The sequence below is a fragment of the Eleutherodactylus coqui genome, chromosome 8 (assembly GCF_035609145.1).
Source record: "Eleutherodactylus coqui strain aEleCoq1 chromosome 8, aEleCoq1.hap1, whole genome shotgun sequence".
Taxonomy (NCBI): Eukaryota; Metazoa; Chordata; class Amphibia; order Anura; family Eleutherodactylidae; genus Eleutherodactylus; species Eleutherodactylus coqui.
The window spans coordinates 84,530,840-84,544,110 of NC_089844.1; the positions used below are offsets into that span (position 1 = coordinate 84,530,840).

At 44.8% G+C, this 13,271-nt stretch overlaps 1 protein-coding gene across 2 annotated transcripts in view; it reads left to right on the plus strand.

Annotated features, from left to right (window-relative positions):
• Positions 1-13,271, plus strand: part of IFIH1 (interferon induced with helicase C domain 1) — a 58,574-nt gene that overhangs the window by 15,645 nt on the left and 29,658 nt on the right. For both annotated transcript variants that reach the window (XM_066575933.1, XM_066575934.1), the window contains exons 4-5: positions 10,504-10,560; positions 11,123-11,179. In XM_066575933.1, coding sequence (XP_066432030.1) covers positions 10,504-10,560; positions 11,123-11,179 — 114 coding nt within the window. The remainder of the gene's footprint in view (positions 1-10,503; positions 10,561-11,122; positions 11,180-13,271) is intronic.

Consider the following 13,271-nt stretch of genomic DNA (forward strand, 5'->3'; position numbering starts at 1 on the left):
TTTACTCATTTGTACAAAGAGAGACTACAAGCAATGGGATGAAACTAAAATGGAGGAGACAAAAATGAGATATTAGACAGTGAGGGTGATCAATGAGTGGAACAGGTTGCCACAGGAGGTGGTGAGTTCTCCTTCAATGGAAGTGTTCAAACAAAGGCTGGACAGACATCTGTCTGGGATGATTTAGTGAATCCTGCACTGAGCAGGGGGTTGGACCCGATGACCCTGGAGGACCCTTCCAACTCTACAATTCTATGATATATAAAGGTTTCCCTTCTTCCACTTCTTTCCGCCTATCAAATACACTTCCACTTCTTTCCTCCTATGACACCTAGCAGAAATCAGGGCTGGCGTTATAAACGCAATAACAAGGTCCAAACAGAAGGTCAAGGCAGATAGCAAGCAATAATGTAGTCCTGAAATCAGAGCCGAGGTCAGGGAGCTCAGACACCAGAGTAGTTGAGGGTCAGGCAGGGTTCAAAACTAGGATATACACAAACAGTGGCTTTATCACAAATGGCAGTAGATCAATTGCTTAGGTATCCACCCTAGGGTATACAGGGACAGGATCAGAGGGGGACAGATTTAGGGAGCACTTGCGAGCCCTACAGGTAGAGACCAGGAATACAGAGGAGAACAGAGGATGGCGTTCCATGACCGGTAGGGCAGGGGAGCAGCAACAGTGCACCCTAATGGGTATTACTACTATCTTGTGCCCCCACAAAGTAATAATGTGTCCTTATTGTCCTTTTTGTTCCCTCTTTGTGCCCCTACAAAGTAACAATGCCCCTTTTATACCCTCTACAAGTTTAAAATGCCCCCCATGTTTTAATAGTGCCATCACAAAGCAATAATGCCCCTAATTGTTCCTTTTGCACCCTTTACAAGGTTAAAATGCCCCCTATGTTGTAATAGTGCCATCACAAAGTAATAATTTCTCCTTTATTGTCCCTTCTGTGCCTTCATAAAATAGTAATGCCCTCTTTGTACACCCACAAAATAACAGTGCCTCTTTTGTACCCTCTACAAAGTCCTAATGCCCCCCCCCCCCATCCCATGATGTAAGCGTGCTATTGCTAAGTTATGTCCTCTTGTCTCTTTTTATGCCTTCTCCAAGTGCATTTTTTTACATTTGGAAACATTGAATTGCAGTTTTCATGGTTTCGAGCATTTATGCAGTAGGGCTAAATCGTTCTCAATGTTCAAAGCACCACCAGGAGTATCGACCCTACTACAGACTTTTGTGCCATCAGCAAATAGACAAATCTTGCCCATTAAGCAGACTCACGAGCTGCATACTTAAAACGGTAGGATTTTACAAAGTTGGTTCATTGTTTTTATTCTTGATGCACTGAAGCAACTTTTTAAAAAGTTTGTGAAAGTTTACCTGCAGAAGCCTGGAAGCAGATACCTGGGGGCTTGTGGAATAAATTATAATTGCTTGAAGCTACACTTCAGAGATTTGAACCTTGCAATCCTTGCCACACATGTTTCAACAACTTTATTTGAGAGTCATCTGATTTTAAGGGAACTTTAACACAAAATGGAATTGTTCTGCAACATGCAGTGAAATTTAGCGCTGCGGAAATCCATACCAAAATCTACATGCACCAAAATCCGCACGTCTAAGGCCTCATGTCCACGAGCAAAAGAAGAATTAAAATACGCAGCGGATTTTACCTCTTCTCCTGCACACGGATCCGCATCCCATAGGGATGCATTGACCACCCGCGGGTAGATAAATACCTGCGGATGGTCAATAAAAGTGATTTTTTTTTTTTTTTTTTTTAAATGGAGCATGAAAAAATCTGGACCATGCTCCATTTTCGTGCGGGTCTCCCGCGGGGACGGCTCCCGCAGGCTTCTATTGAAGCCTATGAAAGCCGTCCGGATCCGCGGGAGACAAAATTCGGAATTTACTCACGCGCTCCGGTTCTTCCCATTGCTGCGGCTCCATCTTCTCTCCGTCGCGGCCGGATCTTTTTTTTTTCGGGACGGCGCATGCGCGGGGCACGTCACCGACGTGCCATGCGCATCCGCCGGGCCGAAGAAAAAAGATCCGGCCGCAACGCAGAGAACATGACGCCGCGGCAAAGGGAAGATCCGGAGCGGGCGAGAGGTAAGTTTCTTCTTTTTAGCGCTCATGTCCGCGGGGCAGGAGGGACCCCCTACGGATTCTCTATGGAGAATCCGTAGCGGGCCTGATTTTCCCCGTGGACATGAGGCCTAACTGAGGCTTTTGGTACGGAATTGATGGCAGAATTAAGCCATTTTCCATGCTGTATCAAAATCCGCACATTAGGTTGATTTGGGGGCAAGATTCTCTCCATGATGTCAAATTCCACTGCCAATTCTGTCCCATGTGAATGATCCCTTAGCCATTTTGTCCCTTCAGCCAGTCTTCAGTAGAAGAGAATTGCAAATCACTGATCTACAGCATCATTTAATATTCTCCGTTTTGTCATTGATTCAACATAGCAGTTATGGAAACTGCCAAGGGAGCAAGCTTCCTTTTGCAGAGAACACCATTCACATGATTGGTTTGGGTCCCAGTAGATAGCACCCCAGCCACCCCCCCAAATTGATCAGGCATTTATGGCACATTACACTTGTTACCATAACTTACACGGCAAACCTCTAAGTAAATTACTGTAATGCTACAGAAGCGGGAATTATTGAAAATTGTGGAAAAGTATGGATACTAGCTAACAAAATGTGAAGTAGAATGTGATGAATCCAGAATGCACCAGCAGGTGGTGCTATTTCCAAGCTTTTTAAGGTAGGAGCTTTGATCAGAAAGTGTAGTTCCAATAAGATTAGTCGGTAACAGAAAAACCTCTATATATCGGAGGCAGCATACAGAGGTACAGTATGGTAGATTGCAATGGGCGTCGTATTTCGGCCCAGCAATATACAGTAAATAGGAGCTTGTATAGAGCTGTTGTGTTTTTTTCATATTCACGCTGCTTGCCATACATTGAAAAGTATCTGTAGAGCGCACTCAGTTCCCTGTCCCTGTATGAAGCTTGTAAAAATACAATTACATCAGGATCACAAGATCAGCACCTGACTACCAAACTTTACCAATGTATTCCAGAAGAAGTTAGAACTTTGTTACTCCAGCACTACTTGCTAAATTCTGTAGCAGACACTTAAATCTTCAGTAAGCAAGATGGTTACAGTGAGGAGGGGTAAAAGAAACCAAATATCCCCCCTCTTGCATAAGAAAAACTGACTTATGTGCTTCACGTCAGATTTATCATGAATTTTTAGATACTTTTTATACCCTACTTGACAAGGTGGCGTGATGTAGATGATGAAGGGTGGCTTAGCAGAAAGGGCGATGGCTTAAATGCTCCAATGAGTGCCAAAATTTTGGCGAAAACAAACTTGCTTACTTCAAAGCCAACCAAGAGGGGACAAAAAGTTAGAAAAGTTGCAAAATGTAACTGTTCATCTGCAAATGCCCTTAAGGCTCATTCACATGGGCATAGGCATGTACGGTCCACAAAATACTCTGTTTTTACTGCATATGTGCATATTTAGGGTGTATTTTGTCCTTTTTACAATTAGTTTTTTGGCATTTTATATTTCACTGCATTCTTCACATGTGCAAAAAAATGCGAGAAGAACCAATTGATCCATCCTGGTTTCATGCCTTTTTTTAACGCTCCCATACACTTACAGAGGGATTTTGGTCTGTAATAGCCCTCCTGCAGATGGCCGGGTCGGATCCCACTGCGATAATTCTTGCAGCGGGATGCGACCCATACCCAAGGAGTGACCCGCCACTTACCTCCCCCCTGCGTCTTTTCTGCTTTGCTATGTGCTGGCTGCCGCCCAGCCGGCACATGTGCAGGTCCGAGCTGGCGTGTCAGCCGTGATGTTTCTGTGCGGGCCTCAGCAAGGCTCGCACAGAAATAGGACATGCCGTGCCTGGTTTATCACGCGAGATTCCACGCAGTCAAATCGCAGCTGTCTGCATAGGATTTCATTATCTAATGCAATCCTATGGCAGTGGGTACGGGCAGAAATTCTACGGGAAATCCCGCCGTGGAATTTCCGCCCTTGTGCAGGAGGCCATATACTCATGTTTGAATACCCCAATGAGGTTCAGGCTGTCCATATTATACGTGTAAAAAATCTGTGTGTAATTCGGACCGAAAATGCGCCCATGTGACTGAGCCCTTACACCTGGAAAAATGGGTAGGCATTTATTTTTTGTGTCTTTTTAAAAAGAATGTTTCCAATTATTTCTCATATTCTTCTTTTAGAATTAAAAATGCCTATTTACTAGAGATGAGCCAGCGTACTCGTTTAGGCAAATTACTTGAGCGAGTATGGACATTTTCGAGTACATGCCTGCTTGCCCGAAAAGATTCGGGGGCCGGCGGGGGTGAGCGGTGAGTTGCGGGGGGGAGAAAGAGTTCTCCCCCGCCGCCCCCCCGAATCTTTTCCCTTAACGAGTACGCTCGCTCATCTCTACTATTTACGCTTTCTTTAGCGTAGCTTCTGTTCCATTGCTTTTTTTAAACATTAGATTTTTATTGAGAAAAGGGAAGATACATACATCCAAACAATACATAAGCTTAGTTAACCGCTAAACACAGTAGTTTTAGATACTTGCTGTACTTGCATGTCAAACTCCCTCTTCACTTTTTTTTAAAATTTTTTTAGCTTAAAACTACACCACCTCTCAGATTCATTAAATGCACTATGTGACTGGCTTTATATTTGTTCACTTTGTTATAACGACATATACTGTAGATAATTCGCATAGAGTCGACTTATAAGACCGCAATAAAGCCACAGCACAAAACGAGAAACAGCGAAATAAGGCAGCGTTAAACAGTTCAAAATATAAACACAGGCAACATCTAATTTGATTACTGTACGAAAATTATGTATGGTCCCTCCACATGCTCCACATCTCCTCGTGTTTAGCCATATTATTCTCCCTGAATGCCAGCCATCTTTCGTATATCCTCTGTTCCGCCATCAGAGAAATAAATTCCTTAGCCTGTGGGGACGAGGTTTCCCTCCAGTGCCTCGCTATCAAGGTCTTTGCGGACATCAAAGCGTGTCCTACCATTAGCCTAATTGGGAAGGGGAAGACCTCCAAGCCCAGGAGTAATAGTATCTGTCTTGCGTCTCTTTGGACACGAATTCTCAGATTTCTGTCTATCAAATTAAGAATGTCATGCCAATAATTGTCAAGTTTAGGACATGACCAGAAAACATGTAAGAGTGTGCCCCTCTCCCCACACTCCCTCCAACACATACCATCTCCTTTCCGAAATCTGGAACAAAGGAGAGCGGGGGTGTAATACCATCTCAGGTTCACCTTTACCTGCACCTCCAGAACACCCATACCTTTAGTTGCTCTCTTCGCCAATTTGAAGGCGCTTATCCATGATTCTAACGGGACAGCTATTTTCATCTCTTTTTCCCAATTTAACATGTGTACTTTTTTGTTCGGGATGTTGTTTCCCGACAGAGTGTCATAGTAAACCCTTGTCTCAGATTTTTCCACATTGGATGGAGATGAAAGCCTTTTTATAATTTCTGATGGTATTTTTATCCTGTGTAATTGGGATCTAGACAAGAAGTGCCGGATCCTAGCGAATTTAAATGAGTCTCCTTGGTATAGGATGTGCATGGCGCAAAGGTCCTCAAAAGTTTTCAGTTCTCTACCTGACATTAGGTCGGACACGTTCAGCACCCCTCTTTTGCTCCACTCTCTCATATCTAAATCTTGCACGAACAGGCTCACAGTTTCTAGGGGAATTTGAGGGAGCTCCAAACTATCATAAGTTGCTATCTTTACTGTCAATTCCTTCCATACCACACAAGACGCTAACGAGGTGGGAGAGAGGGACCCCGCATCCAACCTCAGGGTTGTTTTTGAAATTGGGAGCTCTGACATGGCCTCCAAAGAAGCCGCTAAGAGGAGCGGTCTACACGAATCTAGTTTCGCAAGGCTGCTCTCCATGCCTACCCAGCCCAGCTTATCCTCCCGTAGGAGCCATCGTTTAGTTTGATTCAGGAGGGAGGCTCCATAGTAATTTGCTATATCTGGGATGTCTGCTCCTCCCCCAGACCGCCTCATTGCCAAGATAGACAATGCCACTCGGGGCTTTTTCCCCTCCCAAATATAATCCGATAATTGTCTCTGTAATTTAGATAGTGTGGCCTTTGAGATGGTTATTGGAAGAACTCTGAACAAGTATAAAATTTTGGGAAGTAGCTTCATTTTATACGTCATAATTCTGCCGTACCATGTCAAATTGAGCTTGGCTAGGTGTTCTAATTCCTTCTGTACAGAGTCCAACAACAGTGGGTAGTTGATTTTTTCTAGATCGGCCAGATTGGGGGACAGGTGAATTCCCAAGTATGGGATAACATCATTTCTCCATTCAAACGGGAACTCTTTTTTAATCGCATCTCTCAGGTCATTTGGTGCGTTCACACCCATAATCATGGATTTGTTTATATTGAGTTTGTATTGTGAGACCTCACTAAAACCTTGCAGAATTTTTTGGGCTGCTCGCAAAGAGCTTAGCGGGTGTGTTAAAGTGAGAATCACATCGTCCGCGAAAAGGCCAATTTTATGCTGACGAAGATTTAACGAGATCCCTCTAACCTCAGGTGAAGACCTGATGCATTCTGCCAGAGGTTCAACCGCGAGGACGTACAGGATGGGGGATAATGGGCACCCCTGTCTCGTACCATTTGAAATTTTAAAGGGTTCCGACAAAATTCCATCCACCAGCGTCCTAGCCGATGGTGCGGAGTATAGGGCGCGAACGGCTCGTAGTAGACCCTCTCCTATACCAAATCTTTCTAATGTTTTGAATGCATACTCCCAATGGACACGGTCGAAAGCCTTCTCGGCATCAAGTGCAAGCATTACCGTCTGAGATCGGGAATGCTTCAGGGAGTGCAAAAGATTTATTATCCTACGTGTACCATCAGAGGCCTGCCTCCCCTTCACAAACCCGACCTGGTCGGAATGGATGATTTCAGGGAGAATCCCTAGGAGCCTCCTTGCAAGGGTCTTAGAGTAAATCTTGAGATCAGTATTCAGTAGAGATATTGGTCTAAAGTTCGAGGGTTCGTCGGGGGACTTGCCTTGTTTTGGTAGAACCACGATGGTCGCTTGGAGCGACTCACCCGGGAACATTCCCCGTTGCATGGCTGTGTTAAAGTTTTGTACTAAGTATGCTGACATCGACCCTTGAAAAAGCTTATAATATTCGGCCGAGAAGCCGTCAGGGCCAGGGGCTTTTTGGTTTTTTAGGGTAGCGATTGTGTCAGCTACCTCCTCGACCGACATCCTCCTATCTAATTCTTCTGCTTGTGATCTGGAGATTTTTGGAAGGTTTAATTTGTTTAGGAATTCTGCTATCGCATTACTCTTTGGTTGGACTACGGAGGGATCATCTTTTAGATTGTACAAGCCGTAATAGTATTCGCGGAATTTTTCTGCAATTTTATCCGGGTGCACTATTTTAAATTCTTTCTTGTTTGAGTTCCACAGGAAAGGGATTTTAGCTCTAATCGTCTTTTTTTTGACTAGGTTAGCCATCCATTTGGATGGCTTGTTCAGTGAGGAGTAAATATTGGCTCTCCGAGCAGTAATTTCTTTATCGAAATCATTTTGTAAAATGTTCCGAAGTTCGAGGCGAGCTTTAAGTAATTTATCATGAGTGAGTGCAGACGGGGTTTTTTGTAGGTCACGTTCCAGAAGGTGGATATTGGACACCAGGAGCTCTGTTTTTTTGAATTTCTCTTTTTTATACCTAGCACCCAATTTTATAAGGACCCCACGCATAAAAGCCTTATGGGCATTCCACAGAACACCTGGGTCCACATCCGGAGTGTCATTTAATGCAAAGAATTCTTCAAGGTTATTTTTTATTTCTTTTTTGTACTCAGGATGATTCAGCAGGTATGTATTATTCCTCCATGCACCAGGCGTTCGACTGGGACTCCCCAGGGCTAGAGATGTTACCGTTGGAGCATGATCTGACCATGTGGCCGTGCCGATTTCGGCTTTTTTTACTGCGGAGATTAGATACCTATCGACCAAACATAGGTCAATACGGGAGAACGACTTGTGGCGCGGTGAGTAGAATGTGTATTCTCTTGCCCCCGCATTAAGGCAACGGAAAGTGTCCAGAAGGGCATTCCTCCGAAGCCAATTTCCAAGAGAGGGGGTCCTCTTTGAAGGAATATGGGTGGAGTCAATATCGCACTCTGGTATTAAATTGAAGTCCCCGCAGTAAATCTGCTGACCCTTTGCTATTTTCGAGATTTTTTTTGTAAGCTTATTCAGAAAGTGAATTTGTTTTGTATTTGGGGCGTAAATATTAATTAATGTAATTTGTGTTCCATTCAGAGAGCCCACCATTACTATATAACGACCTCTAGGATCACACAATTGTTTTTCAACACTGAACGTGGTGGAATCTCTGACTGCAACCATAACGCCCGCTCGCTTCCCCGGGGCACATGCATATGTGACATGAGGAAATTTCTTGTGTGACATGCGTGTACAATCTGTGTCAAGCAGGTGCGATTCCTGGATACATACAATATCTGCGTCGCATCGAATGGCTTCCTTCCATACGGAACTTCTTTTATGTGGGGAATTCAACCCATTGGCATTCAGGGATAGTATTTTCAATGCCATGGCAGATGAAACGGCTCTGCGGAGCTAGGAGCAAGGAACCTCCGGTAGCAAGTGATGCCTGAAAACACAAAACTACAAACACAACTCACATAACATTTGTTGGTCTGATAGAAAACCATGCAGCTGAAAATTGAACAAAACCAGCTCAGGTGAGCAATGTAAATGCGACGCAAGCTGCGTAGCATTATGAGGTAAAATAGGCACGCTAAAGCATGCATACTCATTTGGGGGGGATGAAAGTTCGCAGGAGTACGAAGGCGCGCAACCTTCACGTCTGCTAGACCTTATCACGGTAGGGCTTGATGGAAGAAAGTAAATGGTTCAAGTGTCCATGCGTGGAAGGGGCGTCTCGGTGGCTCTCGCCCGGGTACCTTCAGAACGACCCTCTGCACGGGCGGGTAAAGAGTCGCTCATCTTTATGCCCCATATTTTTAACGTAGCTTTTGCTGCCAAGGGGTCATGGAAAACATGCACGGAATTATCTCTTGAAACTATCACTTTTGTGGGAAAGCCCCACCTGTATGGGATTTTCGCCTCTCTCAGGGCTAGTGTGACATTAGCAAAATTGCGTCTCGCCTCCATGGTGGCCTGAGAGAGGTCAATGTACAGGCGGATCTCAGAGTAGGGACTTGGCAAAACTTTCAGTTTTCTTGCTGCGGACATAAGAGCCTCTTTTGTACTGTAATGATGTAAACATGCTATAATGTCTCTTGGACTAGATTCTTTCAGGAAGTTCGGTAATGGCAGTCTATGCGCTCTGTCTATCTGGAGCTCGTGCTCCGGGATATTTGGAAGGATTCTCTGTACCAGGCGTTTAACATAATCGTGAATTTCAGTGTTGGTAATTTGCTCGGGGACGCCTCTTATTTTAATATTGTTGCGCCTATTTCTATCTTCGAGATCTGTTAGTTTACTCTGCAGCTTGATAACAGTATTCTCTAAATCGTAGTGCGCGTCAATAAGCTTGTTGTGGGATTTTACTAATTCCTCCATTTTGTTTTCTGTAGTATTTAATCTGTTGTTAACCCCTGAAATTGAGGAGTCGACATGCTGAGTTAAACTTTTCAGATCCGCCTGGATCGTATTTCTCAGGGCCAATATAGCCTCTTTAATGTAGAGTTCAGAGGCTGGCTTCTCTGTTGCAGTTAGAGTGCTTATTTCTCCTTCCCCCACACTATATGAAAAGGGTGGCTCAGGATTCTCCCCCTCCGTATCACCAGACATTTTCTGCCGCTGTTTAGCTGGGCTGTTGGAGGCAGATACAAGGGGACCTCCTTGTAGCGTGGCCGCGGCCATTTTGTTTTTTATGTTACGGCCCGGGGGGATATTAGCTTTCTTTTTAACTTCTCCTTCTTTTACTCTCTCCCCTTGTTGTAGTCCTCCCGCTGCCTCACCTTTATTGTCTGTCACAGCGCTATGTTCAGGGAGCGGGACGGGGGGGATGAGAGAGTTCCTTACCCGGTCGCTGGATACATGCGCTGGTGTGTCGTCTGCCGCCATTTCCGGGAGCGGAGCGCGCGGGCTGAAAAACTCCTCCAGACGGGACGGGGTGGCTTTGGAAGTCTTTCTCCTTGATGCCGCCATGTGCTGTAAGGCTTCTCCCAGCGATATGTCCGGAAAGAAAGTGCCCTCCGATGCTGTGTGAGTTGCTGAAGGTCGCACCGAGCGGAGCCTATGTAGACACGGCCGTCTCGGTCACGTACCAAGCCACGCCCCCTGTTCCATTGCTTTTCATGAATCTTCCCCAAAGACTATCTCATGCCAGGCCGTACTGCTCTTTACTCTTTTTTTTGTATTTTTGCTTTCAGATTTGGGTGCAGCTTGCAGCACGTCATCTGAAAACCTCGACTACCACAAAAAATCAGGTAAAACCTTGACTTTCCAATGTTTACCATTTCAAATGAATGTCCTATAAAAGCCATGAAAGTTCACAGTTCTGCAAGATTGACCTACATGGAGCAATAAGGCAATAAGCTTTCCCCATTGAGTTAGAATTCTACCCATTATCAGGGTTGTAGTTGCCGGACTATAAAATGGGCCAGATCACCGCTGTACAAGGAAACCTTGCAAGGGGGCTGTTGAGCTTAGTTACTGCTGCAGCCCCTTAATTTTAAAGATTGTGTGATTCTGGGGAGTCGGACCCCACAGATGTTCACATCTGGTTCATAGGCTCCATTAGGAACCTCCATTGCAGATTCTATCATGTATGCCGAGAAGAACAGCTCAACATCCAGTGTTATTCCTCTCGGCAAAATGACACCATGATGAAACCCAACAACCCCTTATAGGTCAGTGCGGTCCATTGGGCGCAGTTGGTGTCTGTCATGAGATTGATCTGGCACTTTAATGGAAACCACAACTCGCATGCCTGGCAGTGCTGCCATTGTGTTTTTAACTATTTTTGTGTTTTGTTTTTTTTTCTTTTAGATTTGGATGCCAGTTGTGCAAACCTCTCTAAAAACCTTGATTGCGGCACAGAGTCAGGTAAAAGTTTGACTAGCTATTGCTTGCTATTAGGAATTAAGATCATAAGAAAGGAGTGAAGGTCTAGAATTATCCATGCTTGATCTACATGGACCCCACTGAAGTTTACATCTGTGTTATAGGCTCCAGTAGGAAGAGAAGAACTGAGCATACAACACTGTTCTGAGTCAAAATGACACTATAACAGAACTAAATGACTCCTTTATAAGTCTGCAGTGTGCTGCTAGGGGCTATCATGCAATGGATCTGGTACTTTAACCCTTTCCAATCCACTGTCTGACGTCTGAAGACCTTCTGATTGAAGGCTGTACAGCTCCGATGTCGGAAGCCGTCCAGCAGGGTATTCTTACTGTATATCACTGGCCGCTCTGTTGTGGGGGGCCTCTCCAGCATGTCCCATACCGCAGTACTGGCTCTAGCCAGCAGACGGCACCATTGGTTAATGGCAAAAAGAGAAAGCTCCTTAGGAAACCCTGAATCCAAAATTGGATTGCAAAGGGTTAATGCAAACTACAAATCTGATGTGATCAGAGCCTAAGGGATGCCATAGTCTTGTAATAAGCCATCACTTAGTATTGTGAAAAAAAAAAATCCTTCTAAAGGGGTTTACGAAATGTAAAAAATAAAGGTCGTTTTTCAAGAAACGGCGTCACAACATTGGCTGCGTCTAGTACTGCAGCTTCCTGCCCTAGTCATGTGAAAGGACGGACATGCGATATTAAATGCATGCTACAGATAAGAGGGGCGCTATTTGTTTAAAAAAAGAAAAACCATCCCTATTTTCTAATATTCTAAAACCCCTTAGAGAGGTTTTCCTACTAATGACATTTATTCCCTATCCACAGGTTAGGGAATAAGGCGGGTTTCACACAGGCGACAAAATCGTGTTATTTTCTCTCGATGTGACATTGCTACAAATCACATGTATGTGAAGCCCGTGCTTTCCTATGGGTTCCTTCACATCAGCAATGCTTTGTAGGCTGCTACATTGGGAGAAAAAAAAAATCGTGGGTTGCTGAATATTGACGCGATTTGTGAGGTTTTACAGCCCATGTTTCCCGATGGAGCCTTCCTTTCTGTTGCATCGCACGAAAACACGCTTTTCATGCCATGCAACTTTTGCAGTAGAAAGTCCTACTGTAAAAGCCCTAAAATAAGGCCTAACAGCTGCTGTCAGGTCCGCTGCGCGTCTCCTCTTTTTCTCCAGCAGCCTTGCTTGTAGTTTTCAGCAAGCGCTTCCTGGCTTCGAGGTTAAAAATCCCTGCCTCCATGAAGCGCTGGCTGTGATTTGCTAAGCCGCGGCGCTCGAGAGTCAATCAGAGTCAGCACTCAATGAAACAATCACAGCCATTGAATGTCTGTGATTGGTTCATTGAGCACTGCCTCTAATTGGCTGAGAACAAATTACAGCCGGCGCTTCCTGGAGGCAGGGATTTTGAACCTCCAAGCCCGGAAGTGCTTGCTGAAAATTACAAGCAGGTCTGTTGGAGATGAAGAGACGTGCTACGGACCTGACGGTGGCTGTTAGGAAATGTAGTTTTCTTTCACTGCAGATAGGGCTTATTTTCAGGGTAGGGCTTATATTTCAAACCACCCCCCACCCCCTGAATATCCTGCCAAAAGTGTGTTACTAAATTGTGCAACTTTGTAGTGCAACGCACGACTTTGTAGCGACACAAAATTGCGATATCACCTTGAGAAAACGCAGCGATATCGCACAGAATACAGATGCGATATCGCTGAGATTTTCTTGCAGCGATATCTGTCGCCCCGTGTGAAAGAGGCCTAAATGTCTGATCTCTGAGCGTCCGACTGCTAGGACCTACCGCAAATTCTGTACCACAAGTGCCCCATGTTAATGAGGCAGCAGTGCGCATGCTTGAGAATTGCTCCATTAACTTAACTTCTATGGGACAGAGAAAGATAGCCAAGTCCATCAATCTCCCTCACTCCCATGGAGGTGAATGGAGTGGTGGTCAAGCATGCATACCGTCACTCCATTCATATGGGGTATTCGGGGTGTGCAGATGTCAAGATCACTGGGAGTCTCGGGGGTTGGACCCTCAGCGATCATAAGTTTTAGTCATTAGTG